The sequence below is a fragment of the Halichoeres trimaculatus genome, unplaced genomic scaffold, assembly GCF_033239565.1.
Source record: "Halichoeres trimaculatus isolate MK-OKI-2021-1 unplaced genomic scaffold, fHalTri1.1 fHalTri1_scaffold_19, whole genome shotgun sequence".
Classification (NCBI taxonomy): domain Eukaryota; kingdom Metazoa; phylum Chordata; class Actinopteri; order Labriformes; family Labridae; genus Halichoeres; species Halichoeres trimaculatus.
Genome location: NW_027437197.1, coordinates 8,703,978 through 8,724,034, shown reverse-complemented (window position 1 = coordinate 8,724,034; position 20,057 = coordinate 8,703,978). Strand labels below are relative to the sequence as shown.

The following is a 20,057-nucleotide window of genomic DNA, read 5'->3' as shown; positions in this document are numbered from 1 at the left end:
TTCACTTCTGTCAGTGAAGTAACAGGATGACCTTTCTTCATGTGAACACCTTGATGTGATCACATGAAGTCATAACTTCATTGTTTTGAATATTCATCCGGTGGGTGTTGCAGGTCCCATATTATGCTCCTTTTCTGCAGTTTAATATGTATCATTGATGTCTTCATGAAATAATAGTAACCTGTTTTGGTCTAAAAAGCCAATAAATCAAGCACAGCAGCATTGTTTCCAGGCTCTCATAGCCCCTCTGTTCAGAACGGTCTGATTTAGTGGGCGTGACCTTCATATGTAAATGAGCCACCGCTGATACCGCCCCGCTCTTCCGCTGAGAAGAGGCACTGAGAGCGGCGGTACAAGCTACGAGTGCAAAATGTTTAGAAAACAGCAAAGCTAGTTTAATGAACATTACAGGCCAAAACAACAGGCTAACTGCAGCTAGAGCGCATCCTGAAGCTAACACAGAGACAGGGGGACACTGAGGGGAAGCTCTTACATCTGCTCCACAACACACAGCATTTAAAATACTCACATTTCCAGGGTCCGAGGTTTGTTGGTGGATGGTTGGTAATGCACTGGATTCAGGACCAGTCTATTCGCTAGCCCTCTGTTGTACTGTCCAAAGTTGGAAAAGCAGTCGGCCGTGAAGTGACTAGCACACACATGCACAGTCTTACTGAGTGTAGCTGGCACATTTCCTTGATAAATGAACTCTAGCCACTTAGTCTTGTCTTCTCCCGAGATGGGAAGCTTGTGCATGGAACTATGTGGCTGTTTACAGCCAGAAACAAAGCAGTGATGGCTCTTCAACTTTGGCATTCTCCTCCTCACAGCTGGAGGGATTTCTCTCCAGCAGCAAGGAGAAAAGTGGGTAGGGAGGGGGTTCGGGGGTGTCTGCTCTGGTGGACCAATCAGGTCAGACTTGCTCCTGATTGGTCAAAAAAGGGAATCGCTGACATCGGCAAATCCCCAAAATCCAAACAGCTCGTTTTAGGTCAGGATTTGTCATTAATCATCACATTTTCTGGGCTGGGAGGAAAGCCAGAAACCCACAAATTCCACTAAAAGATGTAATAAAGTGATTTTAGCATAATGTGGGACCTTTAATGAATGAGGGGATGACAAATCTGTTGGAAGTCTTGTGTTGCTGCTTTGGAGGGAGAAGAAAAATGAGGAGGTACTGGAAACAGATCTGTAAGTAACATTTATTTACGAATGATAAATAAATGTTCATTTTATAATTAAAAAAATCAGACACTCTCCTTAAAGTGAAAAAATGATAGCCCTTTTTGACCACTTAAAAAAAGGACTATACAGACCTTTTATTGTGAAATTAACCTGAAATCTGTCATTAACATTTCTAGTTGTTATTTTCCAAAGCCAAAAGTAAATCCCCCTCTAAGTGTTTCAAATTGTTTTGAAATTTAATTATAGTTAAAGGCAGTCCTCTTAAAAAAAAAAAAAAAAAAAAAAAAAAAATCTGCTAAAAGAGAAACTGTTATCTCAGATTGGTTATTTCTCCTGCCAGTTTGTATGCATCTGCTTCACATTTTTAAAAGAACTAAAAAAAGACTCGTTTGTGCCTTTTGGTTGAAAAAAAAAAAAGATTTCATACTGAAAAGCATCAAAGTCACAGGCTCTGTTGGTGGTTCACATCTTTTTTCTTAACCACAAGCATCAGTTTTCTTTATTTAAACTAGTCAGACATAACTTTTTTAAGGCCATTTCTGCTCCTTCTGTTTATTTTGGTCAAGTCATTTTAGATGAAGTCATCAGCAATGCCATCCAGTGCAGGTAGTGTTGGTTTATTTACCTTTTTTCAAGAAACGAAAGCAGACTGTATGTGAAATGTGGTGTTTTCACACACTAAATAAAAGCTTGTGTTTTTAACCTGTGAATTAATTACAGTGGCACATCATTTGTCAAAGCAGTGCAGAATAATGAAACTCTACTTGGAGTAAACGCTCTTTTTATTGACAGCTGTTCAAGGCTCTGTTTTCTTTGGCTCACTTTGAATACAACAGGCAGCGTCTCAAATTAAAACACACGTGCTTTGAGCGAACAATGAGGCTCTTTGAAGCAGAAAAGCCCAAGGAAACCAAGTGTGCTGTTGTGCAGGTCTGTTGAAATTCAAAAGGGAATGTACTGGAAAGGAGTTTTTAAATGAGCACATTATGTCGCTTGATTCAGAAAAAGTAAGAGTGTAATCACCAGAAGGATAGAGAATGCTCTGCATTTTGAAAAAAAAAAAAAAGAAGTATTAAACATCTGCTACAAATGTAAAAGCACATTCTTTTCTTAAAGTGTCTTTAAGTACGAGTGCAAGCGCCGAACAGTCTGTGCTCTTGGAAACATTATAACAACATTTTTTAGAGCAGGAAAAAGGGTTTGTATCTTTTTGTTTGATTTCAAATATTGCACATGAGATGCACACAATCTGCTTCAGTGAAAACTCAACTTATTCATACAGGATATTATCAGAGAAGATACACACCCACAGCAGTCGGATAATCACAAAACTGAAGTGGCTCGAATGTATTTTACATTTTGATTGAGTTACTGTCAAGAAGTCATTTCAAATTATGGTAAAGAGCAGAACAGATGCGTTTGGATTGCTTACTTGCCATGACAGAGTGAATAAGTCTGTCCTGAATATGGCCCATCATTGTCAATTCAATCCAATCCAGCTTTATTTGAAAATCACCTTTCGAAACAAATTTACAAGGTGCTTCACAATAAAACACAACACAGTTAAGATCACATAAATAATACAATTCATAAAACAATGTTGAAGTGAAAGGTCAATTAGGAAGTGGGTTTTAAGAAGAAATTTTAAAGATAATACTGAGTTTGCCTGCCTAAGATCCTCTGTCATGGAGTTCCAGAGCTTGGAGGCCCAGACAGCAAAGGCTCTGTCCTCTTTTGTCCCCAGTTTAGGTTTTGGTACCAATAGTTGGGCCCTGCCGGAGGATCTCAGGCAACCTGGTATGGAGCAAGGGGGTCACAGATATAAGCAGCCCTGCAAAAACTCTTGTTCCATTGGCAGATTTTGTTAACTTATTACAAGGAACTCAGACCTCATTTCTGTCTTTAAATAACTTAAACAAGACATTTTTCTTGACTGGTCAGGTGAATGTGGCTAATATTAAGTCTGAAAAAGACATTTTCTATTGGAAATAAGACAAAAACACTTGATAAGATTTCAGTTTTTTTGCAGTGAGGAGCCTGGCCATCAAGGGAAAATCAGGAAAATCTTTGGATTTTATGCTTTCTGATGCCAGACAACTTCCATGTGTGCACAGGACATCAATGATTTAAACTTATTGATCAGCTTTAGTTGTGCAAAACACAATTGGACTACTGTAGTCACCTGTGCGTCATTACCGACTCTTAAACCCTAGTGTGACGTATTCAGTTTATGATTCCACACTTGATCATTACTGTGGTTAATTGGCTTCATGTCAGCAATGAGCATAAAAGCAGACAAACACAACATTTGATCCGTAGCCTCCTCTTACGCCGCTTGTTCTTGCGGTTTGCAAAAAAAGAAAACAACGACACCGCCCTCCAAGGACTCTGGATGCAGAGTATCTCTCTGCTGCAGCCTCATGCACACTGCTCTGACGTGCAGAAATCCCAGTCCTTGACAGACTGCCACACAGAATTATGGCTGCTAAACTGTGACTGGACAATAGCAGTTCAGAGATGGAGTTCAGCAAACTGTCAATGTCGATTCTCAATGGAGGCCGTGCTGAGGAGCAGCACTCTAACCCCCAACAGTCCCAGCATGTCTCACTCTGAAATGGCAATATCACAAAACAAACACTGGGCTTTGTGCTGCGGCCAGCCGCTCCAGGTTTGCTTCACCATTAACATTGTGTCTGCAGAGTGTTGACAAAGGGATGCAGGATTGGACTTGAACGCTGATATCAGAACGATCAGCCTTGTGTTGGCTGGTGCCCAGCTGCAACAGCACTTTGCATTTCACAATTTCAGCCTTTTTCACTTCACTTTCTGTGGGGAGGGGAGCATTTGGATTCGTCGAAGGAAGGGCTCTTTTCTTTGCTGATTTTCTCAGATAGATGTAATTCAAATTACAGCAATGAATAATACACAGTGTTTTGTATCTCTGGCCAAAAAAGGCAGGGGAGCGAGACAGAGGCTCTGGCTGCTCATGTAAAATGCATCCATGTATACAAAAGCACAGCCAGCATATCTCTGCAAGCAGGGGAACTCGCTCACAGTTTCTCTATTCTGCTACAGCACAGACTAAATAATGCTTTCATTTGATAACATTTTCCATCAACACCATGGACATCGACAGAAAAAAATGTGTGGAAAAAAAATCACATTAAGCTTTAAATGAGTTGCACATTTTGCAGCTATCTTGCAATAAACATTCATTTTTTTCAAGTTACCTGAAGTTTATGTTACCACATACTCACAGTCCATAATAAATCTTATACTTGGTACAGTTTAATGGACGTCTTCCTTCAGTACCATCAGTATTTTTCCACCTAGTTTTGGCACTTTATGATGTACATTTGTTTAATAGCACACATGTTTTTATGTTGTTCAAATGATTCACTCGATAGACTTCACAAACCTTTTCAATGTTTCTCATGAGGCAAGATTCATAGTGACGTTTACAGAAATGCCAACAAGATGATTTAGAAGACTGTGCGCAAATGCTTTTGGTTGCTTTTAGTTTAATAGCACCCGTGGCTTCTATTAAATGTGTGTGAAATGAAGCTTTATGAACTCTCTAAAAACTTCTTTGTAGATTTTTATTTTTATTTTATCGCCTCTGCATTCCCATAATCACCATCCTCAAACTCTGCATTTGGCCTGTCAGCGGCTCTCATTCTGTCCTTTTGTCTTAATCTCAACTCACCTTTGAGACATGAGAACAAATTGCGCAGCAGAGATAAGGGACTGTGGCCTCTAAGGTGTGGATCTAAAGATAGAAACAGGCTGTGCACACAGTCCTGAAAAACTCATTAACATCACGACTTACAGGATGCCTTTGTCCAAAGTGTTTGTGATTACAGAGGAGCAGATCTAATTCTGCCTCCATTGTTGTTTGGAGCGTTGAAACATCTAAAATAGACCCTCAAGCTTCCTGTGATTGAAACATTTTGCTTTCCAACCGTGGAACTCATTGTCCAGTGATTGTGATTAAGGGCTAATCAGTAGTCTTTTTGCATCTATAAAACTGTATAAATAATTGTTTTTGTGCTATTTGTGGTGCAGATCTGTTATGTATGGAACATTACAGCTGGACTGTGAAAAAAACTGCTGGATAAAACAGATAAAAAGAGGAAAAGGGATATTTTTGACAGACTTCTGTAGTGATCACAGATTGTTCCTGCACCTACAGGCTCGTATCTTTACACTTCCTTTTTTTTCCGATAGAACAGACACCAGCAGCTCTGACTTTGTTAGTCTGAAGACACTGCATGAGACTCAAATCTTTCATGCAAGTAGCTTTAACAGAAAATGGAACACTTCTCATTTATCACCCCAGAAAACCTCGCTGTCCTGTGTGGCTAGTACCGGCAAAATTGCTTGTTGCAAATCACCCTCTGTTTCTTCCCTGCTGCTCCGCTGTATAATTTCATGGCTGCGGGAACATCTCAGTGTCAGAGTTTGATAATGAGCTTGGTGAGCCTGATGGGACGAAGACGACAGACTTTCGGAGGTGCTATCTCCTCCTGAGATGGACAGTGCAGATGTGTTCATCATCAGAGTGACAGTCCGGATCTATGGAGAGTAATGGCCTGCTGCTGCTCTGCTGTCTCCAGTTGTCTTATGAATTTATCATAATCATGTGAGCTCTCTGCTGTAGTATACTGCTGCATTTAAGGTTTCCATAGATGTCTTTCTGTTTTTATGGCTCAGGAACCTTGTGTGCAGGTTATTTAGGGCATTTATCAAGACTGGTGCATTATTATTGAGGAGTTGCTAAAGAGCTGACTGGTGTGAGCAGTGATTAGTGGTTTAATAAGGTTTTACTACTGCTGGGTCTTCCACTACCACAACTACTTTTCTAATTGTGTAACAACACCCTGGATGAAACCAACTACAGGGAGAGGGGTGAATGCTTGTCTAAGGTAGGAAACAAATCAGAACAGTACTTGAATTTCTGTTTCTGAATAAAGGCTCTTTGAAAAATTATGGTCAAAACACAGTGGCGTATTGTATTCACCTGAAGATTGGAAAAAAAAAAAAAAAGGGGAGGAAAAAAATGTTTTCATGAGTTGGTATCTCATAAAAAAAGAAGTTTTTTTTTATTTCTTTTTTTTAATTAATTTTTGGCATAATTATTTTTCAATTCTCCAGTTTTTTTAGATACTATCCTGTAAAAACAGAAAATATTTATGTTTGATTTTCCTGTTTTTATGAGATACTATTTCCATTGTCATCTCAACTGGTTGTTCAGGCGCAAAGCCCACCCAGATCTGACATTGCATTTTTTTCTCCTGGGTTAGCTGACCCAAAAAGGCAGGCTGCATGGATATAAGATGATCTGAGTGGGTCTGAGTGGGCTTTAGGTCTGAATGATTGCACAGGATGACAATTAAAGATTTTCAGAAATTCCTTTAATTTTCAGATTCCTGTTTTTATGAGAAAGTATCCCATAAAAACAGAAAAATAAAAAATAAAAAAATCAGTGTTTTAAAGGAAAGTATCCCTTAAAAACAGGAAATTCATAAATATTCAAAAATTCAAAAAATATAAGTGCTATCTTGTAAAAACAGGGTTTTTATTATTTTAATTTTAATTTTATTTATTTTTTATTTTTTTCATTTTTATTTATTTATTTATTTATTTATTTATTTATTTATTTATTTATTTATGTATTTATTTATTTTCCGGGTGAATGCAATATGCCACTACACAAAAATGAAAAACAAAATTGAGAAATTTTAAAATGAAAAAAAAAAGAAACATGTTTAATCTTAAGTCACATGATGCAATGCAAACAGACTCAGAAGCTACTGTGTAATGCCCCAAATCAACCTTCAATCCAGGCTTGACTACCAAAACTTCACTGCTTTGTTCTGTTTGTGTAAAAGTATTAACATGCAACAGGAAATGTGTAAAAAGGGCTTTTGTCCCATTATAAACCTTGTATATGTCACGTCATGTACTCTGTCAGCTGTAGACACAGCCACACACCACCATCAAACACAACACAACACTGTCTGTCACTCGCTCCACATCTCCAAACATCCACCCCCTCATGTGTCAGCCATCAATAAGAGCCTTATCGAGGCGTCATCACAGAGCTGTCACCTGTGAGCCGCGTCTGCTGAAAGATGTTTGACGCCTTCTTGGAAGAAGAACGGGAGCAGTCAAGATACAGTTTTATGTTTCTTTTCTGTTGAACTTTCTTTTGTGCAGAGAACGCAGAGTGTAACAGGATTGAACAATGTGTGGATGCCTTCCTGGGTAAAACTGATCTTTAGCAGAAGAACATAAACTGTCTTTGCAGTTTCCATCCTTCAGGTGTGATTGTGTTGGACTGTATGGTGAATGTCCCTGTAAATGTTCCCATCTGAGAAATTGTGGGTGACCATGGAGTAAATTTTCATTGATACATAGATAAACCCTGAGGTTTAATACTGGGTGGCCTTGTGAGTTGATGATTTCTGGTTGTTTCATTGCAAACAAAGAGAGAAGCATCTGAATAGCAAAAAAAGAATGGTAGGGAACACTTGTAAAGCTGTTGTGTGTTTAAAAGATGATAATGACATCAACTTTGTATCTTATCCTGATTTACAGGTAGCTGAAGAACTATCTACGATGAACTCTGGTGTTAATTAAACTCCTGATAAAGAGCCCGGCCTGATATTTACTCTTCTGTTATTTTCTGCAAGGTTTAATTCTTGGCACAGCAGATTAATATCCAATAAGATGTTTCAACACAAAGTGAAGTCACACTTAGTTGCTTCAATTATGATTGGATGCTTCATAAGACATAATAAGAATCTTCTTTGATTGTTTGGCATTGTGTGTTTGTCTTTGTTGTTATCGGAGAGTAACGTTGTGTTAAGACTCTCTGCTTTGATGCTCCATCTTTTGATTTGTTTGCTGAATTAGTCATGATCATCGTGTTTATTTTGGCTGCTGAGGTTCTTTTAATCATTCACGGGGAAGGATCAGAACTTGATTCATAATAACAATTAAAATGCTGTGTGTTTTTCCCCTGTGACTTGTTTTGCAGATCTACCAGCACTCGTTCTTGGCGTCATATTTGATCTACAACCTGTACACAAGGTGAGCAAAGAACTCTGATCAGGGCGGTGATGTTATACATGTAGAGGTTGTTTTCATTTACACTCTTGAACAAGATCAGTGACATGGTTCCACCAAACCTTAAGTCAAGTCCAAACTTAAGGTTCTCTTACTAGTTTCTGAATGTCTTAATGGTCTTGCATCCTCCTTTTTATCTGACTTGCTTTTACTGCCTGTGAGAGCCCACAGGTATTCAGGTCAAGGATTTTAACTGTACCAAAAGTTAACACAAAGACCCACGGTGAGGCAGCTTTTAAATATTATGGCTAGGGATGGGCGATACCAGCCTTTCTTCAAGGTATATATGCTCGTGAAGGCTGCAGATACCAACAGCAGCAGATACCCTAGGCCAGGGGTAGGCAACCTTTCCATGACTCATGCCACTTTAAAATACACTCACGCCCAAAGTCAAATCATTGACAGTCGTTAAGAAAGTCTCCTTGAATGGTTTTCCATGCTTAGCTATGCAGTGAGATTAGCTTTAACTTCCTTCTGTTGCCTGGTTTTTAACAGTACAGAAAGTTTTGAATGCGTAGCTTTGTTTTGCATACTTTGCTAACACTGTTTTCCCGCTTAATGAATGCAATTGTGAGCTAGCAGACTCACGTCCCAAGAGATGCACTTGCAAGACACATTCGCACACTAGTAACTTCAATCATTTCAATCTATTTTTTTAAGTTATTTGTTAAATTTTTACATAAGAACATTTAAAGTGTGCCAAATTTCTTGTTAATTGTTACAACACAATAGTTTAATTATCTTTTTGATTGATTAATTTATTTATTTATTTATTTTGTCCTCTGTCTCATTGTAAGTAATCTTTGTGTGCCAACATAAATAGCCTTGCGTACCAGCTCTGGCGCCAGTGCCCTAGGTTGCCTACCCCTGCACTAGGCGAAAAAAAATAAATAGATAAAAATCTTATGGCAAGCAAGTCCTCCTCACCACTAGTTTCTGCTAATTGCAGCAGTTTAACACCACTGCAAAAGTGTGTCAGGTCCTGTTCAGACAACATAAATGAGCCAGGGAGAGTTTACAGTTAAACTGTTTTATTTGCACTCTACTTCACTTTAAAAAATGCTTAAACTCTGACAGTTGATAGTTTTATTGTACATTTTCAATATTGTTTTTTTAATATATATTCATCAAAAAAAATTCTAAACTCAGAGAGAGTTGTTTGTGTTTATTAGGACTTAAAGGCAGAGTAACTGCGGTGTCTTTGATCAAAATAATCTGTCACTTTTAATTGAAATTTTATGTCTCAGAAGTACTAATAGTATTGGTACTCAGTATTGGTGAGTACTCAAGAGAGAGTACTTGAACTGGTATCAGTCTGAAAAAAGTAGTATTGAACATCCCTAATTATGGCCGACGACTGTGAACCAGCCTGTCTGAAGACCTGAGGCCTACGGAGCTTAAACATTTTAAAAAGCAAACTTTAACTTACCTTTTAAGTCTAGCTTTTAACTGAGTTTTTCCTTATTTATCTATTCACATAAGTTTGGATCTTCTTCTTAAAGGCGTATAATCTCAACCTTTGGTTTCATATATGTTTATCTTTTTATTCGTCTCAACTTATTTATCTTCTTGTTTACTGCACTGCTACTTTCAGCTTTTTAATTCTGTATCTTTAAGTTTTAGTTTTCCATTGTTTTCTCTTCACTGCTTAAGTCTTTTAATATTTTATTATCTTATTTGTTTCTTTTAATTCGGTTGTTTTGTTTTCTTATAGTGAGTTTAACATTTTACTTTACTTTTAGTGTTTCCTCATTGAGGTCTCTAGATAGCGTTTCCGCAGTACCTCGGGTCATCAGTAGAGATTTTGATTAAATTGTGTTTATCTTGTGCACAAGGGGTGTGGGTTGGTGGGTTGGAGGTTGAGGGTTGTACATTAATGTGTCTTTATGTGGGTTTATCGGGTCACTTATTGTTATTATTATTACTTTTTTTCTTTTCTTTTCTTTTCTTTTCTTTTCTTTTCTTTTCTTTTCTTTTCTTTTCTTTTGTCAAGCATTTTGTGTTGCCACTATTGTGCATTGAAATAGTTTTATAAGTAAAGTTTGATTGATTGATTGATTGATTGATTGATCAGTGCTTAAGCCAGAGTTCAGTCCAAGTCGCCAGTTAGAAGAATCTGAGTGGAGGCTTTGTTTTGTCCGACTGAAACCAAACACTAGCTTTACTGTGCAGCTAGTCTTCACTTATGTGATCTGCTCACGCATATCCAAAACATCCCCAATGATATATCATTTACAATAATATCCCAGGTCAAAAATACAGATATTCCTCTGCACAGTGATACAGGTTTTTTAGCTTAGCGTTTGTTTTAATAGCTGTAATTTTCTGCTAAAGCAGTGAATGTCCTCTGTATGACACGTATATTTATGTCCTTGCGTTAGAGAGGTGCGGGAGCTGAATCCTCCGGAGGTGACTGATTCAGTCCTCCAGTTTGCCTCATGGGGCGTTCATGGTCAGCAGCTGGTGAGTACTCTGCAAGGACAAAATCCTCTAAAAGCCTCTAATACAAGGCACTGGAGTGAATGTGTTATTTAATCAACAACATGATGTTCCAAACACAATTTCACTCCTTTTTCCATTAGATTTTTTGTCTTTTTTTATTTTTGTAAGAAAACTGCTGCATACGGAGAGGTAGAAGTCAATGTTAAATTTGACATCTTATGCAACACTATGTAATGTATAATTCAACGCATCCATTAAATCCTCTTCACTGAGGTAAAGGTTGATCAAAGGCTGCCTCTGACTCGGGAGGAGAAACCAAACATCCAGCTTTAAACTAAACAATTACTCCAAAGAGCAGCAAGTAGCAATTTGAATGATCAAGCTGTTTCTGTGCGACGTCTTCTTAGAGCCCCAACACTCTGTGTGTGAGTAATGCCTTACCGTGCAGAGTGTTATGCATGGAATAATCAGTCCATTATTTTCTGTGCTGCTGACAAGGAACGTAATTAACCATTTGATAGCGTACTTATCTCCTTTCCTCAGTGTTTCCACCTGCCCTCAGCAAAAGTGCTTCTCCAGGAAGCCCCACAGCAGTGGGTCAGAGCACTAACGACGAAGCAGTATTCATTACTCATGAGTCCTCCCTGCATATTTTCTCCTTCTTATCAGAGAAGATGAGTCACTACCTGGATGTGTTGAGATCAGAGTGAGACGTGAGATCGGCTCACTGAGATCTTATACAAAGACGCTCCTGGTCGGTCTGTGCTGTGATAGTTAGAGACTAAAGGCAGATTCTACTGTTTTTTTAATGTCTATACTCTTTTAACAAACATCATGTTGTAGTCTTACCAGTAGAGTTTAGGAGTGGGCTCCAGCGGCTCTAATTGTTGTTTATTTATGTATTTTACACTTACAGGCTCTGATTGTTTTACAAGTGTCTGTAAGGGTCCTAAAAGCATCCCTGTTGAAAAAGGTCTGGAAGATTTTTTTTTTTTTTTTTGAAGAGAATCATCTGTAAACATCACTCTCTTTGAACCACCAGAGTCCTTTGAAACATAGAAGCAATGAAAACAGTATACAGGAGAAAACACAAGAGCTGCTGGACTGCTACAGCCTCTTTTAATGAGTTTCCATGTGTTGTGTTGGATGCAAGAAAACCCATCGAGAAAAAAAGAAAGAAAAAAAAGTCACACAATGAAGCAGCAAAGTCGACCTTTTCTTCTGGAGGAGACTTTTTCTCTGTGGACTCAGGTGGTGTTGAGTAAGACAGTGAAAAGTTTGTTTTTTAAGTTTTGTTTGTGTGGATAATATTACAGGAAATTCTTTGAAAGTCTCTATTCTCTGTCCAACAGATTTACATATTTGAAAACAACATTTACTACCAAACAGACGTGAAGAGCAGTTCCTGGAGGCTCACGTCCTCTGGACAGGAGGACGTCGTCTTTAATGGCATCGCAGACTGGTTGTATGAGGGTAAGAGAAGAAGCTGAGTCAGTAAATGTGAAGTTCAAGGTTGTTTTTTAATTATTCTATTTTCAGAAGTGTTGTTGCACTTTCTGGGCATCACATTTAGAACAATGCAGATAACTTTGCACTAAATCAATCAAGCTATCCCTGTGAGAATTCATAAATGCCTTTCAATTTGCCAATTATTTTACAAGACATCAGTTTTGGTATAATGTAATCATATCATCAGTGCAATTATGGGTAATTCAATAAACTGAAATGTGAAGATAGCATCAACAGGAAAGGAAATTCAATTTAACATTTAGCAGATGACTTGAAAGCACTCTCCCTGATCAAGTTCCATGATTTCTCTTCTTTGCATTTTCAGAGGAGGTGTTGCACACACAGGTGGCTCACTGGTGGTCACCTGATGGCTCCAGACTGGCGTACCTAACCATCAATGACACCCTGGTCCCAAAGATGCTGCTGCCCCGCTTCACTGGCTCACTCTATCCGAGAGGAAAGGAGTACCCTTATCCAAAGGTGGAGCTACACATTAAATCTGATTCTATTGATTTATTCACTATATCTCATTAGTTTTCAGAGACCAACTGGTATCTCAGAATCAGAATCAGAAATGCATTTATTCGCCAAGTCTCTCAAGAATACAAGGGATTTGACTCCAGTTAACCACTCTCTCTCTCTCTCTCTCTCTCTCTCTCTCTCTCTCTCTCTCTCTCCCTCTCTCTCTCTCTCTCTCTTTATACAATTATTACAATTATTTTAAGCACACACTAAATATTACAAAAATAGAAAAAATAGAGCTTAAGTTGTAGGAAAAAATAAGATAATAATTATTATTATTATAAGGAGCTTTGTACAGAGAACAATAAAAAAATATATCTACACATAAGTTAAAATAAAGTAAAGTAAAAATTAAATAAGATAATATACACCAAAAAATAATATAATAAAATAAAAATGAATTAAAATAAAATGAAATAAAATAAATAAAATGTTAAAATAGTGCACTTAAAAAAGGATGTCAAAGAACTGTGCAATTTGCAAAAGACAAAAATGAAACATGATTGCACAAATAGAAACAGACAGTCTGTAGCTGTACACACACATAGTTTTTGTATATGGCAGGGTTAGCTCTTCAACCCACCGGACAAGTTTGAAACTCATTTTCTTACGACATATAATTGAAAAATAAATCCTTAAGTTTCTTACAACTTTTGAGCAAATACTATTTTCTGTGTATGCGTTAGATTTTTTCATTTCCTTGGTGTGCCTTTAACTGTATTGACATATATTGACTATAGAAACATTTGCTGAGGTTTGGGCTTTTGCAGTGAACTACTCTTTAACCTGCAAAACATGTACACTACCTTCCTTTATTGCAAACAGAACCATCAATAAACCAGCCCAGGCTCCCTGCATTAGCCTATACACGAAGAGCATTCATTCTTTATTGACTGTCTTTTATTTTATTTTATTTTTTATTTTTTTGAGTTGGGGCTGCTGTTTGGATCTACAGCACTCAGAGGGGTGGGAGTCTGATTTACTTCAGACTGGCAACTTAACACAGCCCCCATCCTTTGATGCAGATGTTAAGTGTTTCAAATGCCTCTTAGATGGAAGATGGGTTGTGAAAATCTGGTGAAATGGGGGTCATAAGGTAGAGGGCGAGCTCATTTGTCGGTTCATAACCATGGATGGGGGATGGAGATCATAGGAGGGCATCTAATTAATGAAGCACCACACTTCATCTTAGCTTTGCCCACTCATTGTGTAAAAACTGTGTACACGCACACAGCGATTCTCTTGTTATATCCTTGCGTGGGGTCAGTTCTGTAATATTGTAGGACTTAATGAAGCAGAAATTTAATTGCTTTCCCTTCTTTTATCTCTGGGAGCAGTGTTTCAGCAGTCTGACAGTCATATTTCTGCTTCAGTCACTGGGGGATAAATTATTGTGAGTAAAAGCAGAGTAAAACAGCGCTCCTTGGACTGCTCTCTCAGGAATCAGGTTTTGTTGGGTGTTCAGTGTGATTGGGTTTGGACAGACAGACATGTATGTGCTCCCAGGCTCTGTAACATCTGCCTGAAGGTAACTGTTTTATATTAGGTCTCCTGGGATTTTCACATTGTTAATTATTGATTTTAACTGAACATCAAGCTGCAATTTCAGGTCTGACTATTCTGTCCAGGCCTGTTATATTAAAAAAAATGTAAGCACAATGTTGGTACACACAGACACACAGAAAGTCAACATGAGCAGACCACCGGGAATGAGGCAGACAAGATGATTTACAGCACACTGAGAAAACAATCTTCTTTCCACAGCAAACATCCATGGAGAATGATATATTTAACTGTGAAATGGGAGTATTATGACACCTTTTGCCGCTACTTAAAACATGTTACAGGACAGAATTGAGGGATATAAAAGGCAATAGTTTGCTCTTAATGAATGACTTAGTCCCCTTTACCTATGGGTATCAGCAGAATCAAATGTGTTTGTGTGTATTTTTCAGTAGCTTACCTCTTGTATAATTTGGCACAACAGTAGTTTTCATTATTTTATTCAATAGAACAGAAAAAAAGCTCCTTTGTGATCACACAGTAAAGAATTGGAGTAGACACAAATATAGCCTAACAAAACAAAAAAGCAGAAGCGTGCAATAGATAGTGTCATCGCAGAGACGGGTTAGGCTGTGTTCTTTGAGATCTCCATTGCTGTGCAGACTAATGAGCACACTAGTCAGGGTTTCACTGAAAGAAGATCACTGACTTGCTGCAGGGCCTGCAGAGTGCAACTTATTTTTCTGCATGTTTTTGGCCCTGTTGGCGTTATTTGTTATGACAGCATCTAAAAATAGTAAATAAGGGCAATGTTTGTGCTGTGCATCATGGCGTTGCATCCTAACTGTAAATGTCTCTGTAATTTGATGTCATTTGTTTTATCTCTACCTCAGATGGGTCAGATTAACCCCACTGTCAGACTGTATGTGGTCACTGTAGATGGCAGCTCAATAACCACAGAGCTGAGACCTCCTGACAGCTTTGAAAGGAGGTATGATAACAGCAGATTTGGAAAAAAAAAAAGTATGTCTATGATGTGACTTATCTCCTGTTTAAATCCTGTCTGTATTCTCCTAGTGAGTACTACATCACCATGGTGAAGTGGGTGACCAAAGAGAGGCTGAGTGTGCGTTGGGTTAATCGTGCTCAAAACATGTCGATTCTGTCCCTGTATGACGTCACAACCAGCGAATGCACGAAGGTAAGGGGGTTACTGATGGTTTAGTCTAAGGTCTTCATGCTTGTTCATAACGTTCCTATCAATACATCTTATGAATAGTTCAACTGAAATGTTCTGTGCTTTCTTGATCTTGTCCGTCCAGAAACATGTGATGACATCTGAGAAGTGGCTTGATCGTCAGGTAAGTGCATCAGTCTAGGAGGGATTTATTGTACTCAACATGTCCATTGATTGGCCAATCAATGTAGACTAAAAAAGTAGAAAGTACTTCAAAGAAAATGTCGGATAAACGTTGAGAAAACTAGAAAAGTACTCAGAGAACGCAGACGTCTGCCAAGCATATTGTGATTCTCATGCAACTCTTTAGTCCTACTTTAATGTTATACTCCCTTTCAGCAGACTGTCTGCTACAATTTGGTGTTAGTTGCAGGTTTGTATAAAAATTTCTTCCCTGTCAGTGTTGAAAATTTTGATGATTCAGTACATATTTCATATTCCAGATCTTAGTTTCCAGAATATTTCCAGGATCTGGATCGTACTTTTACATCTGTCAGAAATTACGGTGACCTTGTCTTGTATTGTTTTGCAACGCAATCCAACCATTTATGGTGAAGTTATATACATATATGGTGAAAATGGTCCTTTCTCACAATGATAAAGAATCCTTTAAAAAAGTCCTGGATCCGGATCACCTCCAAAATTTAAACACTTCTTCCTTATCCTATTTTGAACATTTCCTGAAAATTTCATCAAGATCCGTTTGTTACTTTTTTAGTTATGTTAACAGACAAACAAACAGTCAAACTCCCCCCAAAACATAACCTCCTCGGCGGAGGTAATGATCATTTTATGTAACTCTCTGCCTCAGTTTGCTGTGTTGGGAAATATTTAGGCATCAGCTTTTGTCTAGTCAGTGTAAACCCATCAATAACAGCACTCAGAGTGTGAGGGAGACTCTACAACAATGGTGTGAGAAGTTGCCTAATTATCAGCAGGCACCCAGAGGGAAGCTTCTGGTGATATTGACCCGAGGAGCCCAAGCTGTGTTTACAAACTGACAAAGCTGACCCAGTTTCTAATATCTGAATCGTATCCATATGAATGTTGAACATTCACTTGCTTGAAGGGGAACAGTTGTTCTTTGGATAATCTGGTTCAGGATTCAACGCTAACTCAGCGGACGGTTGATCCATAGACTAGTGCAGGGTGGTTTCAAGGAGAATAATCATATTTTCTTCTGTGTTTGTGTCTTTTTGTGTTTTTCCAAGAATGAAGAGCCAGTGTTTTCTAAGGACTGCACAACTTTATTCATCACTATGCCATTAAAACAGGGTGGTCACGGGACATTTAACCACATCACCATGATTTCCAACCAGGTATATAACTGTAACACATTTTCTTTTCTTTTTTTTTTTCTTTTGAGAAATGTAACATTAATTCAATTTTCATTCTTTATCTCTTCTGCACAGTTTAATCGTTCATCATACTCTCATACTACTCATTATGTAGACTTGTTTTTTATTATGTCTCTGTTTTATTTCCTGAACACCGTATAATTAAGAGTCTTTTCCCTTGAATTAATTAAACAGTCTACAGCTGGTTCTGAAGATGTTGTGTTTCTGTTGAGATAATAAAAGAAAGAAAAGTTTTTCAAAGTTAAGGAGAAGACAAAAATGATGGTTTACGCAACAAATGCTCCTGTCTTTGTTATTTGTGTTTTTTCTTGTTCTTAGTCCAACATTCAAGAAGTGAACCTTCGCCACCTGACATCAGGAAGCTGGGAAGTGTCTCAGATTCTGGCCTTTGATGAGAAAACAAACTCTGTGTAAGCACAAGCTATTGACCACACCCTTTGGATATGCTGCAATTTTAAACATGAAACAGAAACACAGCTCATGGGCTGTCATATAACAGGTTCATTGTGTGTTTTTTAGGTATTTTCTGAGCACAGAGGAGGGACCAACACAACGCCACCTCTACAGGTATAACTTCACGGCTGGCACAGTCTTCATAACAAACAAAAACAAAACAAACATGACAAACAGCAGCCTTTTCTCAACAATAGAAGAGAAATTATTCAACATTTATCTGCAAGAACTCCCTAGCTCCTTGTTCAAAGTTGCAAAACTGCTCTTAATTATTTCTTTCTCCCACATCTTTGTCGTTTCCTCATACAGAGTCTCCACTGTGGATCCCTTACAGAAAGAATGTCTCACCTGCTCGCTCTTCAAGTCAAAATGCACCTACTATGACGCCATGCTCAGCCAAAACTATCAACACGTACTTCTTAACTGCAGAGGTAAAAAAGTACACGGTCACCTGAACAGAAACACCTTGACTTGAGGATTTTGATATGATGCAGCTTTGATCAGCTCGTGTTACAAAAAAATTGTGTTCAAATTTAATTCCTGAAATTAATCCACAGCACTTTTGGTTTTGGTTTTGTTTCAGACTGTTTCCAAAAAAATCTGTCAGATGAGTAATCTTGAAGTTTAAAGGATAACAAAAGTTAAAATGTTTTTTAGAATGTGGTCAGAGTGAGATGTCTGTCACATTTATTTTTAACGAAAGTTCAAACAGTGAGAAAAGGGTCTTTTACACATTAAAACACTACAGGTATTTTCTTGTTTTTTTTTCCACAAATAAAAACAGACAATGAAGAATGAAAAAAACAAAAAAAAAAGATGAAGAGTAAATGGTAAATCACTTCATCTGTTGCTGACAAAAACAGTTTTTTAAGTCACACAGAATAGTTTTGATTTTAGCTCAAACATTGCACACCGTGTTTTTATAATTATAATTATAATTATTATTATTATTATTATTATTATTATTATTATTATTATTATTATTATTATTATTATTATTATTATCTTAAAAAAAAAAAAAAAAAACGTGTGTGCAGTGTTTTTGTCTGGTCTAATATTTAATTTAATATCAAATCTGTTTCCTCCCTCAGGTCCCGAGATACCTCAAACCACCCTTCACAAACTTGACGATATGAACAGTAAGTTCTTTGGCAATGAGAAAATTTCTGTCCTCTGAATTATTTTTTTTCCCCACTGTTTAAGAACTGATTATTTTCATGTGCTTTAAATGAGACATTAATTGGAAAATGTTTGAGTCTTATGGCTAAAAGTTCAGAGGGTCAGGAACTGTTAAAAATGTTGCTCGTAAAGTTTATTTACAGTGAAAACTTGAAATGTAACTAATGTGTATTTGATAATGTATTTAATTAGAGCTGTTTTTATTGTTTTGGTCTCTTCTGCCTGATGTTGTTATTCATCCTCCAGAGCACAAGACACTGGAGAGCAACGCAGAGTTGAGACAAGCACTGATCAACAGGACGATACCAAAGTGGGAACGGAGAACTGTACAAATCAACAACATGGGTATGAAAATGCTCTCGACTTTGATTAAAAATGCTCTTCACAATACTTTGTCCTTCGATAAACCCTCTAACCTCAACCTTTAGACTTCTCAAATTTTCTCAAGTTAGACAAACAGTATCTGTGTAAATTTTTTAGTCCCTTTCTTCAGGTCCGCTAAAATCTACAAAGGATTGGAATAAATTTTGCATTTGGTGATGTGGGAGTAAATGGGTGCAGGGCTTTTTGAGTTGGTTGTGAAATAGCCCTGTAATCAGGAACACAACAATAAAGCGCCTCAGTTAGAAAGCAAAGCTCACCATATGGCTGAAATTCTCCGCTCTGTGTTCAGTATCACAGACAAAGTCAAAGTGATAAAAATGAGAAGAAAAACATGAATAGAAACAAGATCAGACAGAAGTTGTTTACTGTCATGAAACACAGCAGACCTGATTCATGAAAGGTGCGAATAAGTTAGAAACACATTGTCCATTTCAAAGAGCATGCACAAAGGGTTAAACACTACTCTACTCCACAAGATGCATCAAAAATAAAAGATTGTGTTAAGTTAAACAAAGTCTTCCTCCCTCAGTTTAGAACTAAATACACACAGTGTATTATAATCAACATTGTTTATATGAAGCTGCTATTTTTCTCTGACCTTTTGTGCAGAGTTTTGATGTATTGAGGGGGATCCATGCACGCACAATGCAAAGCAAAATCACAGTGTGCCTCATCTTTCACCATCAAAATGTAAGCCTTCAGCCGTACAAATTATACACTAATAAAACAATGAAATCCTCTTGTTGTCTTGTTTTGCAGCTCTCCGTCTGGAGTTAATTGTCCCAATAAAAATGGATGAAACAATGGAGCACCCGCTTCTCCTGATTCTGTGTGTAATTTTTCTTTTCAAATACATTTACACTTTTATAGAGGACCTCTTAAGGCATGTTTTATTGCCTCATTTGAAGTGTTAAATAATGCAGGATCATTTTATTGAATTATTTAGTGAATGAAAAAGCTACAGTAAGAAACAAATGCATGGAATTCATTTAGTCTCTCCTCTTATCTTTACTTTTTTTTACCCCTGAAGTAAGGACTATTTTTTAAATAATTGCAATAAAAACTGAAAAAAGGAGTCCAGCTGGATATTTACACTGTATATATGCTTAATCATATATATGCTTAACATGGAATCAGTGCTGACGTGATTGTTT

The 20,057-nt window shown here is 37.5% G+C and overlaps 1 protein-coding gene across 3 annotated transcripts in view; it reads left to right on the top strand.

Moving 5' to 3' along the window:
* Positions 1-20,057, top strand: part of LOC141808401 (inactive dipeptidyl peptidase 10-like) — a 96,462-nt gene that overhangs the window by 69,438 nt on the left and 6,967 nt on the right. For all 3 annotated transcript variants that reach the window (XM_074694973.1, XM_074694974.1, XM_074694972.1), the window contains 14 exons: positions 8,228-8,280; positions 10,698-10,779; positions 12,111-12,231; positions 12,593-12,747; positions 15,186-15,283; positions 15,370-15,493; positions 15,615-15,653; positions 16,741-16,848; positions 17,206-17,297; positions 17,407-17,454; positions 17,650-17,771; positions 18,432-18,479; positions 18,766-18,864; positions 19,663-19,732. In XM_074694973.1, the coding sequence (XP_074551074.1) occupies positions 8,228-8,280; positions 10,698-10,779; positions 12,111-12,231; positions 12,593-12,747; positions 15,186-15,283; positions 15,370-15,493; positions 15,615-15,653; positions 16,741-16,848; positions 17,206-17,297; positions 17,407-17,454; positions 17,650-17,771; positions 18,432-18,479; positions 18,766-18,864; positions 19,663-19,732 (1,259 nt within the window). The remainder of the gene's footprint in view (positions 1-8,227; positions 8,281-10,697; positions 10,780-12,110; positions 12,232-12,592; positions 12,748-15,185; positions 15,284-15,369; positions 15,494-15,614; positions 15,654-16,740; positions 16,849-17,205; positions 17,298-17,406; positions 17,455-17,649; positions 17,772-18,431; positions 18,480-18,765; positions 18,865-19,662; positions 19,733-20,057) is intronic.